A 27532-nucleotide genomic window follows, 5' to 3' on the forward strand; every position below is an offset into this window, starting at 1 on the left:
GGTCTGCCACATCATGGGGTAGGCGGGAGGAGGAGTTGGTTTAACCAAATGTCACCTCCTGCTGGGCCAGTCTTGCAATAAGAGCTGTGAGGTTGCCCTCTCAGCAGCAGGAGATGACGTTCATTTAAACGTGACTCCTGCTGCCAGCACAGGATGAGCGAATTGCAACCCCGGAGCAAGCTGCCAACCTGCAGCACAGAGAGTGGCGGCGAGTTTCTGCTGAGTTCAATCAGCACAGTGTTGTTTTGCACCACTGCTGCTGTGCCACTAAAAATGGCTTTGCGTGCCACAGGTTGCTGACCCCTGGTATAGACCATGGAATATTACGTTTCTTCAGAGGGTTCTAAAACTTTGTCTGCAGCTTGCTTAGAGCTCATTCTGGCCTATTTGACCAGAATGGATGCCTTTCTAGCTATATCAGCTAAAGTCAGAAGCCTAGGTTGTCTGTTTTAGGTATCTAGTTAAACCAGAAAAGTGTGAATTGTAATGAATTACATATTTTTTGGCAATCTGAACTCTTGCTTGTTCCATTTCTTGATATAACTTGTCTGAGATATCTACGTGCAGTATGTAGTGCGTACATAATTTGCATAACCCCTGATACTGATGAGTGAAGTCTTGAAGGTAGTGAGGTACTGCTGAATTCTGGAAATTTATATTTTTATTTTTTGTCAAAATCAAATGCCAAGACAAGTGTGTAATGTGCATATTTTGCAAGGCGTTTGGGGACTGAGGTGAAAATGATTTAAAATAGAAGATAAATAACACACTCTGCCAAATGCCTTCTATGTATCAGAAGGTGAGAATGCATTGCCGTTGGGCACTTGGCCATGGTGAATCAATGTAAAAATGTGTCACATTTTGTTGGCATGTGACCTTTTTATTAATGCCTTCCTGATGTAATAAAGTGAATATTTTTTTTTTTGGATGATTAGTACAGAGGCTAGAACATTAGTGATGCTATGGAGTTTGAAAAAAATCACATTCAACAAGGGAGGTCAGATCTTAACTAAAACCAAACAAGTGCTGTTATCCCTCTTATTGGAAAATTGTGTGTATGCAGCATAGCATTGATTTGCTCTTACATTTCTCATCCTTTAACATGTCACCAGCCAATACTGTGTACTGTTTTCCTCTTTTTACACACCCTATTGTTTTGTTTAGCTCTGATCTATGTGGACGTTCTGGTTTGTTCTTTGCCAAGTGCAGATTATGACATCCAAGTTGCCATTTCTGAAGCCTTATGTAGGATGATGACAAAGAAATGGAGAGAGAGCCTTGTTGACAGATGGTTTACAGACAATTATTTTGCTGAAGCTTTCAAAGAGATCAAAGACAAAGAATTTGAAACGGTAAGAATCCCCAGTGGAAAAATTGCTCCATGATGACTTTTTTTTTTTCCCTTAAATATGTTACCAGAGAAAAAGTAAAAAAAATAAATGTTTTGACAATCTGGGGTCTGGTGACACAGGTTATGGTGACTTGATCAAGGTCGCATGAAATTTGTGGCAAAGGAGAGTTTGAGAACTTACCCTAAATCATAGTCCAGTGCTAAGAATTAGATAACTCTTGGTGTAGGCTGAGTACTTATGGCCTTTATCAGGTTTAAATTCAATGCTTAATATTCCAGTTAATATTGCATGAGTTAAAGGGCATGTGCCTTGAAAACTGGTTATGTTGAAATCCATTCCAAGACTGTATAAAAAGGTCTCATTTCCACATCATTGAAAAGTAACTACAACCTTCTGATAAGAGTATAACTTCTAGTTTGAAGTGTGTGTTGTTTTTATTTTTTTAATTTATCTAACAGGGAAAGAGAGTACTGTTCAGAAAAGGGATAACAGTTCTCCTAGAGCAAGTAGGCCCATGAATTGGATAGAACATCTAAAGCTTAAGAGTAAAGGGGGTACGTTGCTATGTATCTCTGGGGAAACATTTGCACATGGTAAATCTTTGTCTGTGATGAAGTGCTGCTGTGCACGAGCATTTCTGTGCTGCTGCTACTTTCAATGCACAGTATTGCTGTTGGCAGACTGTACACAGGTTTTTTTGGTTGACATCTGAAGAAAGGGGCCTTATGTGATCTCTTCTTTCGGTACAATAGATGGTATTGCAAACCTAAAAAGAGTTATTTTTTTCAAAATAGTAGGACTTTTGTGCATGGCACACACTGCCATAAGGTACTATATGTATGGCATCTTTATGTTTCTGCTTGTCTTGATTTCCACTTTACCCATGATGCTTTACAGTTTATCCCATTTAAAACAAGCGTAACCCCCTTTTTGATGGTTGTCCCAGCGGTCAGTTTCTCCCGGATCTCCCTCCTTCTCGTATCAAGTTTACTTGCCCCAGGATGCTGGGATCCTTTCTGGTAGGGAGGAGGATTCAACCTCCGGGACCCTGGGCTCTCAGGGATGGGGACTAATACACTGTCTCTCAGTCTCTGCCGTTTCTCTCCCAAAATTTGGGATGTCCTTGCCTTAGGGCACCAGGTATTTTCAGAAAAAAGACTGGACAAGCTGGTTGGGTGTTGCAACAAAAATTTACTGCAACCAAAAATACTTCAAGTCCAGTTAGCCACAAAAATTCTTCCATTGATCTTCTCACAACAAAATTCCAAAAGTAGTCTGTCTTTAGATCTGCATAACTGAGTCAGTGTCTCTTTGGATAGCAGGCGATAGGAAAACATTCCTGAGTGATTAGAGAGTGGGCTCCAATAAGGGAATGGGATCTCCTATCTCTGTCTGATGTTACTTTGGACATCTGGGTTAGAAGTCACAGCACTGTCCAAAATATCTTCTCCAGGGGTGGCTCAAGGCAATCTGCTGCCTGAAGTGAGGGAGGAGATGGTGCCTCCCAGCCTACCCACACCCTCTCTGACACTGACACCCTCAGGCTCTAAGACACTCTCTCTACCCCCCCGGATACTCTCTCTCACTCACACTCATACACACAGAACCCAGGAAGGCACCAATTCATTCACCCACCCACACCCAAGCAGTTACACACATACCCACACACAGGTCTGATCTGTTCGGTGGCAATCCCGGGCAGCAAGATTCGCCTCTTTCCTGACACCTCCTGCTGCTGCGGGCCTCATGGCAGCAGGAGAACATCGAGGAAAAATGCATCTTGTGCTGCCCAGGGTTGCCACTGAGTTTGGTTTATCCCTGCCCGATCCGATGTTTGACTTTGGAGGCAGGGTGTGGTTGCGTAGAGGCATTTTGGAGGGGCCCTTTTTGCTGCTCCAAATTGTTGCCGTCTCAGGCCATTGCCTTACCCTGTCTCATGATTGAGCCGTCCCTGATCTTCTTGCCCTCTCTCAGTAGGCAGGAAGTGGTCGCAAAAAATTGCTCCTTAAACACAGAAACAAAAACTCCTCAAAACGCACAACTGATTCTTGTCTTCTCTGTCAGGTCACTGCTGTCCCTCCTTAGTGTGGGCAGAAGGAATCTGAGCTATGTCTTCTGAGCATCCACAGGCAGGAGTGAAGATCCTCCCAAAAAACTTTCTACTACGCTCCCTGCTAGATAAGCGTGCAAGGCCAGGAATATGTCGTCCCCTGATATCAGGTCTGGGGGCCTAAATATGGGGAAACATTTTAGCAAATCTCTCCTGCTTCCTTGAAGGGGGAGGGATTGGAACAGATAGTAGAGCAGTTTCTTTGCTCTGTCCCTTCCGGCATCACTGGTCTGCACTGATAAGGGAGGGGCTGAAGCAGGAATCAGAAGACTGTGCTGAGTGAGTTTCAGCATAGCTGGACAGCAAGCCTTCAGCTGGTCTGTTGACCCCCCCCCCCCCCCCCCCCAGATGTTTGCCTCCCTAGGCATACACCTAGTGCCTGTTGGCAAATCCAGTCCTGGCCCTAGGTCAGAAGGTGTAAACTTAATATGTGACAAAGGAAGGACTTAATGTAAATTTTGATGTGAAAGTATTGGATATTATATACTGTGCACACTATATCAATACTAATCAACACTTATTCCACAAATTTCCAGACGCTACTCCCAAACTACTCATGTGTCGTGATTATGACCATCATAATAGGCTTCATCGAATGAGCTTTCGCATATTAAGACTTGGCCTCATAGGTCATTTTGGTTCAACAGTCTTATCAGACTAATTTAACCATAAAAAAAGTTTTGTTTTTTTTTTTTAAATATTTTTTGTCTGCAATTAAAATTCAATTTGCTATAAGGAAACAATCCCAACATGGACAAATTCCACACTTATCTTTTAGTGTTTCTCTATTGATTTCATGGTGCTCTTGCAGTTAATCGCACGGAGCTGGTGACCCGATACGGGACCGTGTTTCGGACTGCTACTGCATTGTGCCAGTCCTTTTTCAAGGGTGCATAATTCTGCGTCTAAAAAAGATTTCCACTGAAATTATACATAATTGTTAAGATATCATCAACGTCATTATAGACCACAGTCATTCTAAACACAACTGTGCGACCCGACAGTACTCACAAATATTTTCAAAGACTTCGTAAAGATTTCATTGCAAATGGCAACCCAGTGTTTTTCAGAATTGATGGTTTCCGGGTCTCTCCCGGAACACGCTTAAATAGAGAATTGCTGACGTGACTCGACTCCTCCTTGCATTCAGGTAACTCCCTTAACCCTGCTCCTCCCCCCTTGTTTTTTATATCAGGGAATACCATTCTATTGAAGCATTTAACCCTTCGGGGGTGACAGTATTGAGTCTGAAAATCCACTGCTGTTCTTTGGAATTTAACACTTTATTGATGTCACCACCCCGTGGATGTATTCTAATTTTTTCTAAAATTCTCCAATGAAGTTCATCAAATTTATGTTGTAATTCTTTGCAGTGCATCACTAGAGCTGTCAATTTTTCAGTAGTTATGCAGCTTCTATGTTCAATTAAACGTGTGCACACCATTCTAGGTCAGAAGGAACATCAGTGGGAGAAGTGGGATTTAAGTATTCTTAAAGCAAGAATTCTAGCATAGAAATGTTAGGTGACTAATTTCACAGTTTACATAAAATTATGACCCCAGTTTTTATTTTTATTTTATGTTTTCTTCACAAATTGATAGGCTCTTACCTCCTTTTTTAAAGGTCCACCCACTTAGCTTCTTGCATCATTATGCATCTAGTAAACTGGGATTCTGTTAGACTCCCTTGTATCACAATGATGAGTAGGGAACCTTGGTTTTATTTTCTATTTTATTTTTCCAGGTATTTATTGGAGTTTATTATAATGAGCAAAAATAGAAGTACTTCAGTGTGCTGTCATTTTTGTTTTCCATTAATATTTCTCCCAGTTGTGTGTTTTTGTTTTTTTGTTATAATAAACGCTGATAAACTCCTGGAGGAAGACAGGGAAAGTTTTTAAATGAAGCGTGGTAACAACAAAAGATGCATATTTTTTTTGGAATACCAAAAAAAAAAAAAAAAAAAGTTAAAACAAACTTTAGTAGCAAAATCTATAAGCATTATTACAAAAAAGAAAGTAGCCTTGCGAAGACCAAGCAAGGAAGCAACAGAGCTAAGAAATGAGCAGTTTGATATTTTAGGTCGGACTATTGCTTTTACTGACTTCTAGATCATCAATTTAACTATGTAATTTGGTTTGTCAGTCATTAAATAAAATCTATCCTCTTATTTTCCAATAACATTATGTTTACAGGTTTCTTGGAAACTTAGAATAGACATGTCTTGCCGTCTATCACAATATGTGGGTCAAACTTTTAGTTAGTGGTGTTTTTTTGTTCCTATAAAGCAGCTTTTCCTTTTCTTCCCGGCCCCCATCCAGTTCTGATGAATTTTCTGTTCTATTAAATTGCCACATACTGTTAGTTTGCATAAAATGCAACTTGCTTTCAGGTACTTTTTTTCAGTATATTTTTGCATGGAATGGTCCAACTACTGTTTGTGATTTAATTTCTAAAAAGTAGGGGGAAAGCTGATATATTTTAAGGATATTTTCAGATCACTTGAAATGCAATTTAATTTATGTCTTCAGTTTGACTAGTTATTTGTCTTTTAAGGACTGCAGAAAATTTCTGAATGATTTAAACTCAAGACTTGGTGATAAAAGAAGGTAGGATTTGTGCTTAGCTTTAACTATCATCTATAAGCTTCTAAAGGTCTGCTATCTTTTATTAGCTAATAACTTTGTAACCTTTTCAACATCTGTATTTAAGGATGTCCTATCGTAAACTAATATATTGCTAACACCTCAATATTTTTTTCCCCTCTTATGGCTTCAGTTTGATTACTACCATATCTCAGAAAAAGAATATCTGTAGTGCTCACCACCAGTTTGCATTTCAAGTAGCCCAGTAACACACTTTGGGATTGGGACCAAGGAAAGTAAACAGGAAGCCCTGATGATGTCTAACTCTGAAAACGTGCTGTGCTGCTCCTTCCTGCTAGTTCTCTCATCGAGAGCGCTTACTGCTGCTGTCGTGCAACAATTGCTGCTGCTTCTGACGTGCTTCTTCCGTGCTAGGTCCCAGCATATAAAATGAGGAAATGCCTCATCTGTTCAGGTGTGACGTTTTGGGTAAACAAGCGCTTCAGACATCCTCACGGCTGAGTTGTGCTTTGATGTCCCCACTTTTGGTTGCTGTATATTTAGTGTGGGTCATTCCTCTCACCCTGAGGACTTACAAAAGAGTAGGGCAATTTTGTTGCCTTACTGTCTTTGCTAGAATGGTGGACAGCTGAAGAGTTTTGTTTTTTTTCTCAATAGGGGGAAGACTAATTTCAGGGTAACATAGGCTGTTAATGTGGAAGCAATACATTCCACATAAGTGTTCCAAAAGAGACTTCAGCTGAAATGATCTCACCTATAATATTTTTATGGGGGGGGGGCGGACCCAGAGACGACATTGTTAAATCCGCTGCACTTGTGAGGAGCATATATTAGCTTTGGCCTCCTCCAAGGAATAAGCATAGTACCTGGAGATCTTGCTCCTGAAATAACACTTGAACAGTAGATTGCAGACAAGACTCTTCTGTGCATCTTTGTGCTACATTTGTACTTAAAGAATGACTTGGTTTAGTCTCAGTCTCTCTCTCTCTTTCTCTCTTATGCTTCTTCAGTAAACAACTGGAGGCTGCTTTGGGATGCAAGAAACCCAGTGACATGCAGTGATATTCTAAGCAGGGGATTCAGTATATATCCAACATCCCTTTCCCTCTTCTGGCATAATCACATTCTTTTCCCTATCCCATAGCATAACTGCCTAATATTCCCCCCTCCTGATATAGTCTCCTAATGTTCTTGTCCCCACTACCCCACCATACCTGCTCCTTCTTCCCAAAGAGCGATATTTAACTTCCCAATAAGTGAGGCTGAAAGTGAAACTCTGAGATTTTTCTGGTGGTGTCTGTGGTATAATTCTGGAAAGATTTTAGTATTTTGTTTTTTTACAAATGAAAGGAGCAACACAAAATGATATTCAACTTTCTTTAATTTCATTTATATTGTAATTCTTAATTCTACACAAAAAAAACCCCTCTAGGTAGTTTCCTTCTCTCTTCCCAGCATCATCCTAGGTCCACTTCCCCCAGCTCCTCCTAGGCCCTTTCCTAATAGATTTTATATGAAAAACATAGTACTGTTTTCTGAGGTAAAAAAAATATCACCCACATAATGTATATTTTTTAGCGTTTAAACAGGTGGATCCAGAACAAGTGGGTTATGCACCTCTACCAGTAGATGGAAAAAGGAGCAAAGCTGACATCACAGTATATATACCCCTGCAGGTGACATTAGCCCACCAGTCTGCTCTGTCTCCAGCAGATGGATGTGCATCTCCTTACTGGAGATTGCTTAAAGTTTTCAGCAGGAGAAAAGAAGAAAATTAATTTGCCCCACTCTTCTGTGGTGAATACTATAAGGTCCATCCCTCAGTTGAGAATTCCTGAGGTGATATATCGTGGATTCCCTAAGATGCGTGCCTTGCTCCGGTAGCTGGTTTTCAGATGGCGTGGACTTAGCTGTAAAAGGCAAGCAGGTGAAGGAAGCAGAGCGTGGTGGTGATGGTATGGGGCTCGGCCCCCCCACCCCCCCAAGCCAGAAACACTATATTCCAGCCAGGATGGGCTAAGCTCAGGTAAAGCTTAAAAAAAAAAAGGTTTTTGTAGTGCTTCCTCCTTCCTTCTGTTTCCATGTTCGGCGGACCGATCTGACATTCATCCCCACTTCCGAGGAAGTTTAAGGAATGTGGGCAGCCTGGCAGCTTGAGCAGCCCTTTTGGACTAGGCCCCGCTCTTAGGCTTTTCTCTGTTCACCACATGGTAGGCCGCAGTGGTGTTTTCGCAAGTTTTCCTACATGTTAAGCTGCCCTCTTCAGGACCATCTGTTCATGCGAGTGCGATTGGCTGTGCATCCAGTTGTGCACCCAGTTTTTGGACACTTAGTGTACACCTGCTTGGGTGTACACTTGGTAGCAGAGTCTAATTTAGGCACGCGTTTTTCCTGTATGCCCAATCTGGGTAGCATTGAGGATAGAGACTCAAGGTTATACACCTAAACTTTGGACGCCTATTTTTGGCAGCGCAAATTCAGCTGGATGCACACCTTTCAGTCGCCTGTTAAACATACTGACAGACTGATGGTGTCTATAACTAAGAAACCTAAGCGCCTTACCCTCTATGCTGCTTGTCATATTCATTGTCAGATGAGTGCTTATATGAGAACATTGCAGAAAAGTTGGGATTACATTATAGAAGAACTTCTAGAACAAGCATATATGGCAATATATGTAGTGAGGATATTGTCTAGAAATTGAGTCAAATTAACTTTTTGATTTATGTCCAACTATTTCAGATTTTCTGTATTTTTGTATTTTTTTTAATGAAGTATGAATGTGTGATGGTATGCGTGAGTTAGTTTTTATTGTATAGTTAAGTTGTCATAAATTTTGTACTATGTATACGATTTAGTAACGCATTTAATAAAAAAATGGAATGACTTTATTGAATTAAGTATTTTCTCATTGAATGGATGGAGTATTGATATCAGGAGAAAATATAGATTGTACCTTCAGGGGTGGTGTTACCTATTGGCTTGTCATATTCGGGCATCTCAGCCTGGTGTTCCCTATAACTTGTGCACTGCTTGGAGGCTCAAGGAAAATTTGCCTTCCTGACCTCTGATTTTATTAAACCCAGTTCTTCCCAGCCTGATGAGGGCTTGGGTAAAGATGTGTCAGAAGAGTGCCCGACCTTGGAACTCCCTTAACTGGTTTGTCAGCAGGAGGAAGGTAGTTCAGTGGGCACGGGACAGTGCCTCCTGGTTTTGGCATGAATCCTTCAGCCTTTTCTTGGGTGGAATTTTTTCAAGGATTACAGTCCTTTCTTCAGGCACAGTTGTCTGCCCCAACCAATCTTGCCAGGTCAGTCGTAGGTGGTGACATCCCACACATCTGGTGCTGCAGTTAAGTGTTGAAGTATACCCAGATTGGCGGTTGGTCTTCCCGATAGGGACCCAGATGGAATGGATGAAGAAGCCGATCCTTGCTCCCTGGAGGATGGGGAAATTTCTCTGTGATTGGAACCATATTAGGACTATGTTATGCTTCTTTTATAGAGATGAGTTACCTGCTCTGATTTCCCAGACATTAAAGAGGCTAGGAGTTCCTGGGGCTGAATCCATGTCTAAGCCAAAGAAAGATCCCATTTTGATTTATTTGCGTAAAACCTCTTGTTTTTTCCCTCTTAGGGAGGCCATTCAAGAATTGACTGATCTTAAGTGGGGTGCCCCAAAAGCTAATTTCAAATGGAGATAAGTCTTGGAAGGGACTGTACCTCTGGGACCCAGCTGCAAGAGAGCAATTACATTTTCCAAGAGTGGATGCACTTGTGTGTGCCGTCACAGAATGGATGACTATCCCTGCAAAGGGAGGAGCGGCCTGAAGGATGCGCACAATAGTAGGACTGAGACAATTTTTTAAGCAAGCATTTGAAGTAGTGGCAATGACTCTATAGATAGCTTCTTGTTGTTCCCTGGTGGCTCACTTCTGTTTACTTCTCTCTCAGGAGGTCGATGAATCTGAGTGAATTCCAGGGCGGTGATGGAACCAGCATCTGCATTTTTGGCAGATGCAGGCTCAGATTTGGTCTACATCTCAGCCAGAGGTTGTGGCTTCGGTAATAGGCCCAGGCATCAGTTATGGCTGAGAAATTGGTCGACAGATGCAACCTCCAAGTCTAACTTTATGAATTATCTTTTAAAGGCTCGCTGTCATTTGGGAGTGAGTTAGAGAAAATGGTTAACAAGTGGGACGAGTCCCTGGTTCCTCTGTTACCAGAGAATAAGAGGCAGGTACCTTGTTCCTTTTAGCATGAGAGGTCATGCTAGCGGATCCAAGCATTTTTGACATTACAGAGGAGCAGCTTTTCACAGGACTCAACCTTTTGGTAGGTCTCAGTCCTTTCATCCCAGTCAGCCCAAGTGAGGGGTGCAGGCTCAGCTAGTGGAAACCCTGAGCCTCCCAATGAAGGTGTGCTGACCCACCCCCAGGAACAAGAGCTAGGAGGGTCGCCTTTCTTTTTTTATCAGAGGTTGGTCAAAATCACATCAGAACAGTGGGTCCTGGAGGGTGATACGAGATAGATATGTGCTGGAGTTTGTGTTCCTTGTGTCTCCTGCCACTCCTCACAGAAGAGGCAGGCAGTGGTGTGTACATTGTCAAGGCTCCTCAGTCTGAGGGCTGTGGTTCCAGTGCCCATGTCTCAAAAAAATATGGGCTGATGTTCCATTTATTTCATTGTGCTCAGGAAGGAGGGCTCTTTTTGTCCCATTTTGGATATCTAAGGGGTCAACCGTCATTTGCAGGTGGCTCACGTTTGCATAGAAACCTTGCTCTCGGTGATAATAGCTGTGCAGTCGGGAGTTTCTGATGTCCTTGGATCTGTATGAGGCATATCTGCATATTCCCATCTGGCTAGAGCATCAACACGTTATGCAAATTGCAGTTTTGGGCTGTCATCAGTTGTAATTTCTGCCTTTTGGTTTGGCCACTGTCCAGAACGTTTTCCATGGTTATCGTGGTGATGATGGCACAGTTGAGAGGGGATGGGATGACTGGCTGATTTGGGCCAAGACTCTGGAATAGAGCCTCCTGGTGTTACGCAAGGTGATCTTGGTGCAAGAGCTCAGTTGGGTGGTGAACCTGGCCAAGAGCAGTCTTCAGCCATCTGAGTTGCTAGAGTATCTGTGTTCAATTTGACATGAAGCAGGAGAGCCATATTCAGAAGCTGATGGCACAGGTGCGTCTATTGATGAACACACTATGTCAGACTATGTGGTCTTATCTACAGGTGCTCGGATTGATGGTGGTGAACCCTGGAAGTGGTGCCAGGGGCAAGGGTGCATATGCATGCTCTTCAGCGTACTCTGCTGTCTTGTTGGAGCCCATAGTCTCGGGACTATTCAATTTGGCTTCACCTGCCAATGGAGGTCTGCACTCACCTGCAGTGGTGGTTAAAGGGGGTTTCCTAGCTCACTGGACTGTCTGGTACTCCCGACAGATGAGTCTCCAGGGTTGGGAGGGCTCACTGTCAGGAGCTGTCAGCGCAAGGACGCTGAAGTCCAGAAGTCTCTCTGGAGTATCAGTCAGCTGGAAGCCCATGCAGTCCAGTTGGCATGCTTGTAGTTTGGCGACAGATTGCAAGGTTGAGTGGTCCGAATAATGTTGGACAGTACCATGACAATGATATATGTCAATCGGCAGGGAGGAATAAAGACTCACCAAGTATCGCAGGAAATAGCCCAGCTTATGGAATAGGTGGAAGTGCATCCTCAGGAAATTTCAGTCTCTCTCACTGCAGGAAAAGACAATGTAAGAGCAGACTTTCTCAGCAGGCAAAGTTTGGTTCCAGTAGAATGGGAATTGTCAAATGAGGTGTTTCAGCTGATAGTGGATCGCTGGAGCTTTCCATTTTTGGACTTAACTAGCAGTTTCTCATACTGTAAATGTTCCTCGGTTCTTCAGTCTCAGGAGAGATACAAAGTCTTTGGGAATTGATGCCCTTGTGAAGGAGTGGCCAGAGGGTGAGCTGCTGTATGCTTTTCCCCTGTGGCTCATGTTGGGCAGAGGGATCCAGAAGATCGAGGGTCATGGGAGGATGGTGCTTCTGGTGGCATGTGATCGCATACTGTGGACTCCTGGATCAGATTGGTTAAGGCTTCTGATAGACTCTCCTCTCTGGCTTCCAGCACAGAGGGATCTGCTATGGCAGTGGCCTGTACTTCACGAAGATCCAACTCCATTTTATCTTATAGCATGGCCCTTGAGAGGGCTTGCTTGCTGAAGCGTGGACATTCTACTGCGGTGATTGCCACCTTGCTACAAGTGAGTAAGTTCTCCACTTCCTTAGCCTATGTGCAGGTTTGGCATGTATTGGAGGCTTGGTGTGAAGATAGAGGTGCTCTTCCTGATTCTGTTAAGATCCCACTCATTTTGGTGTTTTTGCAGGATGGATTGAATAAAGGGTTGGCCCTTAATTCTTTGTCTGTTCATCCAGATATGGCCCATTTCTTGAAAGGAGTGAAACATCTTTGTCCTCCCTTGCGGTTACTGATGCCCTTGTGGAGTCTTAATCTGGTTTTGGATTTCTTAGCGGGCCCTACTTTTCGACCAATGTATAACTTTTCCTTGTGGTTATTGACCTTGAAAATAGTGTTTCTTGTGGCAATTTGTTCAACACATAGAGTATCCGAGCTGCAGGTCTTGATTTGCTGGGAGCCATTCCTTCGAGTGACTCTAGGGATGATACAGCTGCGTACTGTGCCTTCCTTTTTGCCGAATGTGGTCTCGGATTTTCACTTGAATCCATCAATTTCCTTGCTGTTTCTGGATAGGGAAAGAGATGCAGAGGAATATCTCATATTTCCCTATCTCCTATCTCCCATATCGTGAGGTGTCTGGAGGTTTCTGAACCTCTCAGGAAGCTGGATCGCCTGTTTGTCCTCCGGTGGAAGTAAATAGGGTGAGCCAGTTTCGCAGGTTACAGTAGCTCGCTGGATATGTGGATGCTGAGCAGCTGTTGCCTAGTCAGGTTAGGGCTCATTCCTCTAGGGCTCAGGCAGCATCATGGGTGGAAGTTAGATTGTTGTATCCTGTCGACATTTGCTGAGCTGTGACGTGCTCCTCTTTACACACCTTTTCCAGGTATTATCATTTAGATGTACAGGCCTTGGAGGACGCAGCCTTTGCACATGCGGTTTTGACTGGACCATGGGCAGCCTCCTGCCCTGTTCTGGAGTAGCTTCAGTATAATCCCACTTGTTCTGGATCTAGCTGTCTAAACACTAAGAAATGAGAAATTACTACTTGCCAGATTTCTTTCTTTTTTTTTTTTTAGTATAGACAGTTTGATCCACCTTCCCATCCTTCGCTGCTGGCTGGTTGCGCTATTGTCCTCCTGCATGGCTGCATGTTTCCAGGGGTTACTGGTAAGTGTTCATCCAGCCCCTAGACTGTTAATACATTCTTTGTCTGAGCTCAGTGTTTCCTGTAGGCTGAGTGCTAGAATGGTTATCTGTTAATTGTTTTGATAGTCTGTCCACAGTTGGTAGGGGTATGCATTCGTTTTGAATGAATGTGCATTCCGCAACATATAGGTCCCTATTCATTGCATTCGTGGGTCCGCGAAACGCATGGCGAACCCCCACAAATGCAACGTATCATTACCAAATTTTTCTCCATCTTAAGGAGCGAATTTAAACAAAACTAACTAAAACCCCCACCCTCTTGACTCCCCCCCCCCCCCCCCCTCCAAAGACTTGCCAAAAGTCCCTGGTGGTCCAGCAGGGGTCCGGGAGCGATCTCCTGCACTCGGGCCGTCGGCTGCCGGTATTCAAAATGGCGCCGATAGCCTTTGCCCTTACTATGTCACAGGGGCTACCGGTGCCATTGGTCGGCCCCTGTCACATGGTAGGAGCAATGGATGTGAACTGCTGGACTATTTGTCAAGAAGGTCATCAGTTTTACCAAATAGTCCAGCAATTCGCTATTCTTTTTTCAGGTCATGCGATCCTCCTGGTTCTTTAGTCTGATACTCCCCAATTCACCCAGACCTCCTACCTGACCAATAGTACACAAACATGTTTAGTATCACTTATGCTTGATAATTAGGTGTATAAATAAAATATACATGCATAAATTTAATTAGGTAGGAAAAGTATATGCATTGAAATACTTGCTTTCGATGCATTACATGTATGGTACAGAATGTGATTGTCATCCAAGCATATGAACACTGATTTTGTAAACTGTTGTGGTATTATTCTGGATTGACGGTATATAAAACGCCTAAAAAAATAACCTTATGTACATGCGTATGTGAGGCGTAAAGAGATGCATCTTTATAAAATGCATGTATATCATACGCACATATATGTGGTCATATATGCTCGTATGTGCCGCCACAAGCATTGATTTGAAGTTATCCTCTATCTCTGATTAAGCTTATTTATGGAGAATCCTGTTTAAAAGTAAGCAAACTTGCTTTCAGATAGCATGGTCAAAGATTTAAGCTTAGGCAAGTTAAGAAAAATTACTATATGATTTAGAAAAAAATTGCATGATGGTGTAACTAAAATTGTAAGTATAGAAGGTCTATCTATGAAACCAATCATCCTCTCCTTATTTTAAGAAATAGATTTTGAATTTGTTTATGGCACGTCAAAGGCTCATGTTGCTGTTTTCTTTAATTTGAGGAGAAATTTTAAAGAGAATTTTCTTGTATATTTAATTTGTTCAAGGCTATAAAGCTTATCAGACCTAAAATTACTATACACTAAGCTACTGAGGCCCTTTATTAAAGTAAATTATTTTAACATCAAGTTACTTAATTACATCAATTAGTAACTTTTATAACCAGTTTCTCCCACTTTGTAGCCAACCCCTCCCCAGTTATTTTCATGTTCTCAACTTTGTTCCAATGTAAAGCATATTCGATTTTATGTTTGTGTAAACCGATATGATGTTTCCAACGAATGCCGGTCTAGAAAAACTTTAAATAAACAAATAACTAACCAAGATATTGCTCCTTATTTCTACACAAAGCATTAAAATAAAAAGGAGAGAAAATTAAACTTAGGTGAATTCTGAGAGAAGTTATATATGTAAATATAACATACTATTGTAGCAATTTTCAAAAGCCAGTTACATTGAGTGCTCTTAAAGTAAAACATACTGCCAATTGGGCATATATTGTAACATTTGCATGGGTAAAGTGCATTTACCCATGTAAAACAGTTTTAAGTGTGTAAATGCTTTTGAAAATATTGCCCATTGTATGGCAAGGGCTTTAAAGTTGTAGCTGCGGTGATCTTGGCCGTTAAAAATAGAGCACTGTGTTCTGTACAATTACCAAAAGGTTTTCAGTTTTCAGTTTCAGTTTTAATTGAATAAGTACAATTTCAGAAGTTTACAAAATTAAAAATGCTCATCCACATTTATTTATTAAAATTAATTCTAGAAGACCCTTTCTACTTTTACTACTTGGATGAAGTGGTTTGGCTGCTATAAAGAGTCTACACAACCCAAAAATGTTCATCAAATGAGCCAACAAAGGGGGGTTTGTGGTAGTTACGGTCACACACATCTGTAGAAGGAAGATGTGTGAAACTGACTGAGCTATCTACCCAATACACTAATCTATTGAAAAGTCTTAATACCTATCCAGAGCAAGTATGATTTCAGCGGCAAACCCTGATTCCAACCCCTCCTTCTAGTGCTACCTTAAATCCACAAACCGGGAACACGTGCAGACCAAGTATGTCCATTATTGGTATACTTATAGAGGAAATATCTGGACTTATAGAGGGGATGCTCAAACTCTTGGTGCACAACACAAAACATCTTACTATAAAGCACCACAGACATTCTGAACATGTTAAAGAGCATTGAAAAGTCACCACCTGCCAAAGTATGTAGAATCGCTATACACCAACATTCTCTTTGCAGATGGCATAACTGCATGTGACAAATTTCTAAAGGCATCCACCCTGGGCCACCAATACACACTGGAAACTATTACAAAATTAATAAAATTCATCTTGATGCATCTACTTCAGCTTTCATAAGGACGTTGACGTACACATGGCCATTGCCATAGCCAGCAGGATAGCATCAACATTTTTTTTTAAACTTTAAATTTAAAACTATAGCTTTATTATAAGAATGTACTAGTAATCAAGAAAACATAATCAAATGTAGGTGGTCACACCGTTTCAGGTGTGACCGCCACCCCAATTTATACCTATCACATTTGTAAGAGACAACTCTTGTCACACCGTTATTTGAAAAGATCGTTATTGTATGATGATGGCTGCAACATAGGTCAATTATATACATTTCAGTTACTAAACATATTCTCAATCCCATGTGTGACCACACCCTCACCTGCTGGAGATGCAGGACCATCAAAGTCTCACCCCTCAATTTTACTTTTATTTGATTTTATATTCCACTTTTCAAAGCAGATTACATTCAGGCAGTAAGGTATTTTCCTATAACCAGAGGGCTTACAATGAAGTTTGTACATGAGACAATGGGAGGGTAAAGTGACTTGCAGGAGTGGGATTTGAGCACTGGTTTGTAGCCCACTGCTCTAACCACTAGGCTACTCCACTAAAGAGTTCATCCTGAATTATTTCTTCTCCATGTCCTGCCATTTGATTCTGGTGCAATATGACCTGGTCTGACAAAGAGTAAGAGGCTATTCATTAAGTATGCCAACTTTTATTTTGGGTGGTAAGCAGGCCAATCCCTGACATCAAAACCAAAGATTTCACAGCCAAATCATCTCGCTCTCACCCACCAATGCAATGTAGGAGCAGGAATACTAGGCTAACTGTTGTTTTCTGCCTGGCTACCTTATTTCATTGTGTTGCACTTGCTGTGCAGCCCAGGATGTGCCAGCCCTTTCACAAGCCCATGGTAGTGACACTTTGCTTGCTGTAGCCTCCCCAGTAACCTAGCTGTGAACACAATCCCAAAAACATCATTGCATCTTATAGCAGTAAAGATAGTCAAGGCCCCAACTTTGTAGAACCACAATATTGCCATAAAAATGCTTCATGGTACAGCAGCGATATCAGAGCTCCATCCACAGATGGACGATTGTGCTGAATCACACCCACATACATGGCTGCCAACATTAACTGTAATACAAGACGTATGAAGCCTAAGGCCTATGCATCATCCACAGTATGTTAATGATGCTCCTGCAGAGAGGGAAGAATTCTATAGTGCTGGATGTCATAACCCACCTTTTGGCTGTTGCAGGGATGCCCTTAACTCATACTACGTGTCTTGTAGGGATGTGCATTTGTTTTCAACGAATGTGCAATCTGCTACGAATAGGTCCCTGTTCGTTTGATTCGTGGGTCGGCGAAATGCATGGCAATCCCCCACGAATGAAACATATCATATTAGTTTCATTCTTTTGGTTCATGCTTTCTTAGCAGCCGTTTGAAATAAGAGAAGGCCATGTGGGAGTATCCATAGCAACAACCAGCCCTTTCCTGTGAGTCATAAGTGACCTCACAGCCCTGTCATAGAGTGGGTCAGACAGATTGGCAAGGAGACCAGAATGCCAACGTATCAGAGTGAAGCATTTTTCTAATTCAGCCAATCGCTGCTCTCAGTGCTCTGTGATGCTGTTCCTGCTGTATTTCTACCTTAAGCAAGCATAGAACGTGGGACGCCACATACTTTCTTCTTGGCTTTTGTCTGAGGAGGTTGAAAATTGCTGTACTCAGAGCTAGCCTCTGAGTGTCAAATCTATATTCAATTGCTATTACTTGCTACTTTGATAGAATTTTCCATTGAAAAAGATATTTGTTCGTTTTTGCTATTGTGCCAGCCAGGTTTTTTTTACTGCACTTTTTTTTTTTATTGAACTCTCTGTCTCTGTATCTCCCACTGAGACAAGCTGCCAGCAGTGGTATTTTGCTGCTGATCTTACCCCCCTGAGGTAGGTTGCAGGCAGGGTTTGGGTGGTGTGGGTGGGAGATAGTGAGAGTTGCAGTGGCTGTCTGGGAGTTGGTATTTTCAAAGAACAAGCAGCATCACTGTAGGAATTGGGCTTGCTCAGGCTTCCAGTCTTTTCTGTGTGTGTGTGTAGTTTTCCACACTCACATATATTGGTACAGAGGTGTTCAGTCACCAATAAAGAACTAATTCTTTTAATTGAAATCCCAAGTAAGCAGTAACATTAGATCCATGATGTCATGGAAAGGTAGACGAGTGATTGGGACTGGCAGAGGAGGCACGTCAAAAGGCAGTGCCAGTCTCCCATTAAAGTTAAAAAGGGAGCTGTTCCAATCTAAAATCTCTGGAGGGGCAGGCAGTTCCATCCGGAAATAACTGAAATTTAAAGATGATGCACCGCCATCACCTGTTTCTGACCCTGTTGTTTTGGAGATGAAGGAAGGGGAGGGTGAGTCGTGCAAGACAAAAGGGTGAGACCCAAAAACAGCAGTGCGACACTCTAGTTAGTGCTGACAATGTAGCACAGGCACTGTTTACTTCTGATTCCGATGAAGAATCATCTTGTGTGGGATTCTCATCATCAGAAATGGAAGAAGTAATAGCTGAAGAAGGTTTAGGAGGATTAGTTAGTTCTATCTTAGCCTCCACCAGTGCTGGGGGGGGGAAAGATGAAACTGATGATAATGAGGAGGAATAGCAGTCGGTGCAGGCACAGAGTGTGACTGATGCCCCTGGCTTCTCAGGGTGAACCCACTACTTCAACTCCAGTGCCAGCATCCACCCCAAAGACTATAGAGAAGAGATTACGAAAGACATCTGCGATCTGGAGCCACTTTAAAGTGACGGAGGACCCACATTTTGCTCAGTGTAATAACTGTGCCAGGCATATTAGCAGAGGCAAGCAAATGGGACATCTAACTTTTTTGGCATGATGCATCATATGCAGAAGCAACAACCAACAGTACTGACATCTTTTTCCAGGCAGCGTAAAGTGGTTGAAAAGGAGCAGAGTCACCCCATGCCCTCAGCCCCTTCTAGCAGTCAGGCGGCACAAGCAGCCCCCTGCCATGTGTCAGAAGCAACATCCCACCATGGAGAAAATGGGGTGGTGTTCAGTAACGCTATCCTGGGGAAGGAGGCAGACAGCCTCAAAGTTTGTAACCAGGAGCATTGGGGAAATGATTGAACCTTGATGACCAGCTCTTGCAAGTAGTGGAGAATGTGGGTTTCAAGCATTTCTGAAGGTCTTAGTTCCAAATTACAAAGTCCCCTCCAGAACCACATTTAGCAGAAAGGTCATCCCCAGCCTGTACAATCAGTGTCGCAGTCACATACAAGCGCTGCTAGCTAAGGCAGAGGGGAGTGTGCATTTCACCTGTGATATCTGGACCACCATGAATGCTGCACACTCTTGCGTCTCCCTGACAGCACACTGGTGGGACCTGGCTGAGGCAGGGGCAGGCAGCAGCTCTATTAGTGAACAAGTATCAGAGTGGAGGTGGGCTTTACTGCACACCCACCTGACGGACGAGGCCCATACCTCAGCCAATATTCTAACATGCATCAGACAGATGCTGGCGGGCTGGCAGTTATACCAGAGAGACAGGAATCTTCAGGCAGGGTTCTTTGTCACAGACAATGGTGCAAACATGATAAAGGCAAAATCTGATGGGGGCTTTCAGAACATCCGATGTTTTGCACACACTCTGCACCCGGTAGTGAAGTCAGCTCTGGGCTTGGAGTCCAATCACCAAGAGAATGAATACCTGCATATGTTAATACACAAGTGCAGGAACATAGCAGCGCACTTCCACAGAAGTGTGAAGGCGGGACAGGTTCTCCATGAAAAGCAGACTGATTTGAGGATGCCTCACAAGCATCTCATTCAAGACATTGGCACCTGGTGAAATCCCGCCTATGTGATACTGCAGAGGTTAGTAGAGCAGCAGATGCCCCTTTATGACTTTTCTGTGGAAATGGATATAGGTGTGCAGAGTCCCCTAGGGTATCATGATTGGTTAGTCATGAATCAGCTGGTAAAAATCCTGCAGCCCTTCAAGGATGCTACGGAGGAGCTGAGTTCCAGAAGTGGCACCTTGGCGGACATCCCTATAGTTAATTTTCTGGAGGAAAATTTGGAGGGCTTTAAACAGGAAGAGGGAATGACAGCAGAGGTGCTGAATTGTCTGTACTTTTTGCAGAAGCAGGTGCAAGAGAGATTAGGACCTTTAACAAAAGACCACACTTACTTGCTCACCACAGTCTGTGATCCCCGTGTGAAAGGGAAACTCGTCTTACAGTACGATTGTCTCACATTTGTGAAGAACCTGTTGTTAGTAAACATCCATGAACAGGATCGCCATAGGCAGAGACAGGTTAGGCATGAAGCAGAGGAGGAAACAGCGGGCACTTCAGAGAGTAGTGCAAGCCGAAGCAGGAGCAGAACTGTCAGCGACACCTAGTACTTCCTCCTCCACTTCAGTACGCCAAAGCCATGTTGCCCCTAAAAAATCATCTGTTTTGGAACCGGCTAGAGCGAAAGCAGCTGGCAAGAAGGACTCTCAGCCCAACCAAACAAAGGAGACACCAGCACAAATGTCAGTGACACGGTATCTCACAGATCCTGTAGAGGACATGCAGACAGATCCACTGGCATATTGGGCACACAAGTCCACTGTCTGGCCATACTTAGCCAAAGTGGCTCAGTGATATCTGTCATGTCCACCAACCAGTGTGCCCAGCGAACGTGTATTTTCAATGACAGGGGATATCATGAGCCCTCATCGCTCAAAGCTGCCACCAGAGTTGATGGAAATGCTAGTGTGTGTGAAAATAAACATGCCTTTGCTTGGGTTTCCAGATTTTCCCTGTGAATGGCAAGATGAATAAAAGCAATTTAAAGCTTTGCAGCAGCTCCAACTGCCTCATATGCTCCAGATAATATCAGCACATGTACCTGACCTCAACCGCTGTGCCTGTCCATCCAGCCCTTACATCACTACAAGGGCCTGACCCCAAACGCTGTGCCTGTCTGAGTTTAGTTCTAGTATCTCTAATTTCAGTTTCATATATTTGTGCATCACTACTTTTGAGAAAATTATTTTTCCTGTTTTGCAACATTTGGAATGTAAGAACATAAAAAGCTGACTTAAGTTGTTTGGAGCTTGCATATTTCATATGCTCAATAGTTTTCATGGCCTTCATAATATGGGCCATTTTCCCTAAATCTTTCTTAGGTGCCAACATTAATATTTATAGTACTATAGAAAACTGGTGGTAGTTGTACTCTAGCTCGCCTTCTGTGTTCCCATAGTTTACAGAGGCACTGTGTAGGGTACAAAGTCAATATAGGTTGATATTGTAGATTTGGACTTGAGTAGCAGTTTTCTTATTTCTGAGAGCTATTCAAGTTCCTTTGTCATCAGCTGAAGTGCATAAGTACAGTTAATAGCTTCTGGGTATTCACAAATAATCTCCAGCTCAATTCTTGCTTCACAAATGGCAGTCTCTATTGCTGTAAAAGCATCCTCTGTCGAATTATCTTTCACAAATGAAAAAGATGCCATTTTTTCCTGGCAGTGAACCAGTTCAGGAAGAAGTGACAGATCAAACCACAACACACCTGCACAAATGAAAGGGAACTCTCCCTGTGTGTCGCCTATCCCTTAACACCCGTTGACACATGCTGAACCGCTGTTCACATGGAAACCTCCTCGGCCTTCAAAATTCTCATTTGTATATCTGCTACGTCCACCAGATTTTAAAAGACCAGTGAGAGCTGACTAGATGCCAACAGAACCACCACACTCTAGGGGAGAACCCATTCTAGGGAGCCCTTTCCTGCACAAAGGAAAGGGAACTCTCCCAGGGGCTCTTGTTTGAATATTTGCTACTACCATGAAGATCTGCACCCGTAGCAGCTCCACCCCACCCAGGCATAGTTCATCATGTTTCAGGTCCTAGCATGTGTGTTAGACTCCTTGGTCTGTGTTTCAAGATGGGTCGGATGGACAGTATGCCCCAGTTGACAGTCGTGCCGCATGCAGGGGGCCCCGGCCCCCTTCACCCCGCTCCCCTCTTCTTGGGTTCTATCTGAGAAGCTTGTTTGCTGTTTGAGCTCTCTGAGTATCTCAAATCTTTATTCAATTGCTATTGCTAGTTTGCTACAATTAATTTTCTACTGCTGAGGAAGATTTGTTCTTTTTTGCTGCTGTGCCTGCCAGGCAGCCAGGCCTTTTTTTTTACTGCACTTTTTTTTATTGAGGTACTTGTTGACTATCTGTCTCATGCCGGTATTTAGCCTTAGATGGAGTTTACCACCCACTTTCGGCTGTATTCACAAACAGCCCAACTCCGAGAAGACCTGGTCCCGGCGCGCTGGGGGCCATTATTACTGGCCTAACACCATCTGTGGGCTGAGCCTCATCTTGTCTTGCCTCCTTGTCTTTCCCCTATCAACACCACAGTGACCTGACTACCTTAGCTCTGCCAGCCTGTCTTGCCCCTATCAAAACCACAGGGACCTGACTACCTCTGCTCTGCCTGCCTGCCTTGCCCCTATCAACTTTCTGCCACTCTGCCTTTCTGCCAGATGACTCACTTTACTCCGTGTGGTGTTCTTGCCACTATCATGGTTTCTCAGTGTGTTGATGCTAGTCTTTCTGCTGCTTTGTCCCTTTATCGGCGCCTTGTGGTTTTTTCTGACACTTTTTCTGCTTGCTATGTTCCCCCTTCATTGTGCTGTAGGATGTTGATGCCACTTGTCGTACTGCCTTCGAGGGTTGATGCAACTCTTATTGGTGCTCTCTTTTGAAGCTGTGGTGTGTTTTTGACACTCTCGTTGCTGCTTTGCACCTCTATTAAAGCATTCTTGCCACTCCTGGTACCCCTTTGACCCTTTACTGTGCCTTAGACTATTCATGCCACTCTGGTGCCACTTTGCCACAGTCTAAGTACCTCGGAGCTCTTTTCTCATTCTGATGATTGCTCCTCAGAAGTTTCATCAGAATTGATAAGAAAACCCCAATTCTGCAGCCAAAAATAGGCTGCAAATACTTCCCCCATTGACTTTAATGGCAAATGAAAAATGAATTAAACTAATAAACGAATTGTTTTCCCCCCCTATGAAACTAATGAAATGAATTGTGGTCCCACGAAACGAAAAACAAAACAAATTTTTTCCTTCTGCACATCCCTACTCTCTTGTGGTCCATGTCTGGTCTACTAAGGCAAAGGCAGGTTATGAGATAAGCATGGACACATTAAGTGAGATGCAAGCATAGAACTCTCATACAGGAAAGAACCACATCCATAAGTGCAAGATTGCAAGAGCCACAGCAGATGGCACAAAGACATGCTAGCTATGAAATCTCATGCAGAGTCCGGAAAGTATGCTGGAAGGCCTGAGATGCATTGACGCATCTGCCATGGTTCTGCATAGGTTTTCAGGATCTCTAATGCTTGCTCATTCACCTCTTGAGCAGGAGCAAAGATTAACCATTCAAAAAATCACCTCTAAGAATGAGTATGGGTAAGTGTCATGCCCTAGACTGGTGTCCCATGATACCTGGTGAGCAATACAGGGATGGACAGAAGAGTAGACACAATGCAACAGGGTATCCAACATTGTGCATATTGAAAAGGCTGTTGCTGTGGGTGTAAAAATCCAGTCGTCATCGTGCAGCCTTAGTCATATTAGCAGCCGTATGCCCGAAGGCAATTCACAACCTAAAAAGCATGGTGAGAATGTTGTGATAACCAGCAATGCTGGGGTATAGCACAAGCACAGAATCATGTTGTATGGTTTCCAGCATTGTTTCAGGAAGGATACTATAGCAAGGAAGAAGATTGCCCAATTTGCTATGCAGCCAAATGAGAGACCAGTCTTGGAGAAGAAAAAGGCACCTTTGTCTAACACAGTGATTCCCAACCCTGTCCTCGAATTTCCCTCCCCCCCCTTTTTTTTTTCTTTAATACATGAGTCAGTGCCACATGGCAGCCTGCAGGTGAAGGTCCTAGTGCTCCCTGCTGCCAAGATGAGCAAAGCTCCCCCAGCTACTCCCATCAGCCCCAGTTCATGCACATCCGCCCAAAAACCCATCTGGCTCCAAACTCACCACAGCCTACCCACAACCGCAGGAAAGGGTCCTCGCTACTGGATAGCTAAGTTTAAACAAGGACCTCAGTCTGCAGGTCCATCCAATAACCGTAGCAGCAGGCAAGAGGTCTCTATCTACTCGGGAGCCAGGGAGGATGCAGGGACCGGGATGGAGAGAGCTGGCCCAGGCAGCTGAGAGCAGTCAAAACTACTGAAAGAGGAGGCTGGGGCTGGGTTGGCCCACCTTTTAAATTGTGCTTGCTGGTGCCCTCCCCCCCCCCCCTCCCCAGTCTCTGTTCCCCTCCTTTGCTCCAGAGGTGAAGCACCTCCCCCCAGTTGTGGCCTCCCCTCCCACTTAGCTGGGGATGGGTCAGTTCCTTTATAGTATTCATTAGACCACAAAAATGAAGAGAAAAAGCCAACCTTTTAGTAACCCCTTTTTCATGGATTTCACTGTTTCCACAGGCTATACACACAAACTTTATTTCTGGGGCTGTCTCCTCTAACACTCTTCCCTTCTTGCTTGCCCCCAAGATGTGGGTTCTTTCTATGGGAATGAAGGCAGACCACATTGGCCCAGGCCAGTGGTGTGTGTGTGTATTAGTCACTCTGTGATCTGTGATGCTGTGCTGCAGGGACAGACAGGCTGGACACAGTTGTGGGTGTTCAAAAAAGATTTACTGATTTTTAACTTGAATAAATGTCCAAGTTATGTGCTGCTGTTTACATAAACTATGCTCTAGCTGGGGAACTTACCCTTTGAACTTTTGTATTTTCTTCCTCTGTGTGGCTGTCCCTTTCCCTTAAACTCTGGGATTTCGCTAAAATCTCCTTTGCTGAGTGTGAAGTTGTTCCAGTCGTGCAGAGAACTCAAATGTGTGAGAAGATCCCCCAAATCACAGAAAATAAAACTACCTTAGATCCAAATGTCCAGTTCTTTCTTCTCCCCAACTTGTGTCCTAAGGGTGGAGATCCAGTTGTGGGTCTCCAAGATCTTTTCCTTCTTCCTGAACTCCTGTTGAATTCGACCCTTCTGGCGGAGAGATTTGACTAGTAAAAGAAAACTGGCTATTATAGCTTCCCAGGGAGGAGAAGTGGAACCAAACCCACACACCCAAAAGGAGAAAAACTACTGAAAAATATTTAAAAAATTCTCCTCTGAGGTGAATGTGCTCTCACTGCCTCTCTTCAGAAGATGATGAAACTAACAGGTCTTCAGTCCCCAGCCTCTACATTTGGGGCATGTCCCTCACGAACGGGTCCAGGGTTTCAACGCAGTCAAATATGACCCCTTTTTTAGGAAATGGTAATTCCCTTCCATGGGGGGAGGGGGGGGGGGGAAACTCTCGCTTATGGCCCAGACAATGGAAAATCCTAACTTTGCATTACAAAAATCCTACCTTTTAGACATCTTCCTTCCTTGGACACCCAGCCTGTCCTGGTCCCTTGATAGGATCCCCTATGAACATAAGAAATTGCCATACTGGGTCAGACCAAGGGTCCATCAAGCCCAGCATCCTGTTTCCAACAGTTGCCAATCCAGGCTACAAGTACCTGGCAAGTATCAAAAAACTAAGTATATCCCATGCTACTGATGCTAGCAATAGCAGTGGCTATTTTCTAAGTCAACTTGATTAATAGGTAATGGACTTCTCTTCCAAGAATTTATCCAAACCTTTTTTTAAACCCAGCTACACTAACTGCAGAGTTTGTGTGCGCTGAGTGAAAAAGAATTTTCTCAGATTAGTTTTAAATGTGCCACATGCTAACTTCATGGAATGCCCCCTAGTCTTTCTATTATCTGAAAGAGTAAATAACCAATTCACATCTACCCATTCTAGACCTCTCATGATTTTAAACACCTCTATCATATCCCCCCTCAGCCGTCTCTTCTCCAAGCTGAACAGCCCTAACCACCTGATTCAAGTTCTTCCTTCCTTTAGTATAGTTGTTCCTTTGTCCTTGATTCTGTTTTTCCTGGGGATTTCTCTTAGGGAAAAATCAGCGGCCTCAGGCTTTACCCCACAGCACTGCAATCTAAGTGGGGAAGGGGGATCCAAAACTTCCCCACTTAACTCAGAGTCCAAAAAAACTTTAAAGCTTAAAGTGGGCACACTTTCTTAACTGGAATTTGTAATGTCACAGGTGCTTGCCACATTCAGGTTGTGAATGGGCTCACTGGTCTTCATCCATTGTACTTTGAGTACAGCCAGTAAGGATGACTTTCCCCAAAGAAACAGTGAACCCCAGTTCCAATCAAAAAATAGGACTCTTCTAGTCTTTATCATTTCTCACAGCAGGATCGATCACTGGTGCTTGGCTACCTAGGGTTTAGAGTACACTCAAGGGTCTTCAGTCCACTGGTGAGAGCCCATTTGCCCCTACAGGGTATCAAGCTCAACCATCTATCTCTGTAACTGATAATGAGAGGGACCCTTTGGTAGGGATTGCACACGAGGTATCTCTCCTAAAGTCAATTATAATAAAACAGGTTACACTATATGTGATAGAAATCTCTCCATTAGCAGCATATTCACCCATTATCCCTGTAATGAAATCCATCTAATTTCTCTTATTCAATAATTGGCCCATAATTATTAGTGCATCCCATAGAGGGTACACTACTCAACCTTTAAGGAGATGGTCCTTTTGGAGATAAAGTATCCAAATGAATTTAATTTCCTCCTTTTAAAAAGCGAGAACATAAGCACATAAGAAATTGCCATACTGGATCAGACCAAGGGTCCATCAAGCCCAACATTTGTTTAAACAGTGGCCAATCCAGTCTACAAGTACCTGAAAAGTACCTAAACACTAAGTAGATCCTATGCTATTAATGCCAGAAATAGCAGTGGCTATTCTCTAAGACAACTTGAGTAAAAGCGGTTAATGGATTTCCCCTCCAAGAACTTATTCAAACCTTCTTCTTATAAAACTCTGTTGTAATAACACACAGACAATAATTAACAAAAATGTGAGCTGAAAAATTAGACCAAAAACTATTTGGATCGATCCAAAATTAAACCAAAAGTCAGAATTTAAAAAAGAACAGATCTGTTTAAATACTGGGGAAAATGCTATAGATTCTGCCTTTATAAAAAAAATGATGTATCCACCAAAAATTACAATGAATAATCTGAGACATAAACCCCTCACTTTGATATCTTTTAGAGCCTTGCGTTATGCTCTATCAATAAATCAAAGGGGTACACTTTTAATCATTGCTCCAATTTTTTGAGAATTTTTTTTGAAGCATTTTTACAAAAAAATTATAATTATTAAAGTGCACTACTTCCCCATTTGTTGAAGTTAATTCATGCCCAACACGGTACCATGTTTCGCAAACTGCTGCTTCAGGGGCTGGAATCAGCATATACTCAATCCAAAAAATTCCTTCTTTTCTTTTGAGTCCCATTTTAATTTTCTGCAAAACAGTAAATGCATA

At 43.0% G+C, this 27532-nt stretch overlaps 1 protein-coding gene across 7 annotated transcripts in view; it reads left to right on the forward strand.

Moving 5' to 3' along the window:
* SYCP2L (synaptonemal complex protein 2 like) overlaps positions 1-27532 on the forward strand; it is a 240762-nt gene that overhangs the window by 68498 nt on the left and 144732 nt on the right. For 6 of the 7 annotated variants that reach the window (XM_029590656.1, XM_029590652.1, XM_029590654.1 and 3 more), the window contains exons 10-11: positions 1165-1352; positions 6018-6070. In XM_029590656.1, the coding sequence (XP_029446516.1) occupies positions 1165-1352; positions 6018-6070 (241 nt within the window). The remainder of the gene's footprint in view (positions 1-1164; positions 1353-6017; positions 6071-27532) is intronic. The other variant, XM_029590655.1, reaches the window with a different exon arrangement.

This window comes from Rhinatrema bivittatum, chromosome 2 (genome assembly GCF_901001135.1).
Source record: "Rhinatrema bivittatum chromosome 2, aRhiBiv1.1, whole genome shotgun sequence".
Lineage (NCBI taxonomy): Eukaryota > Metazoa > Chordata > Amphibia > Gymnophiona > Rhinatrematidae > Rhinatrema > Rhinatrema bivittatum.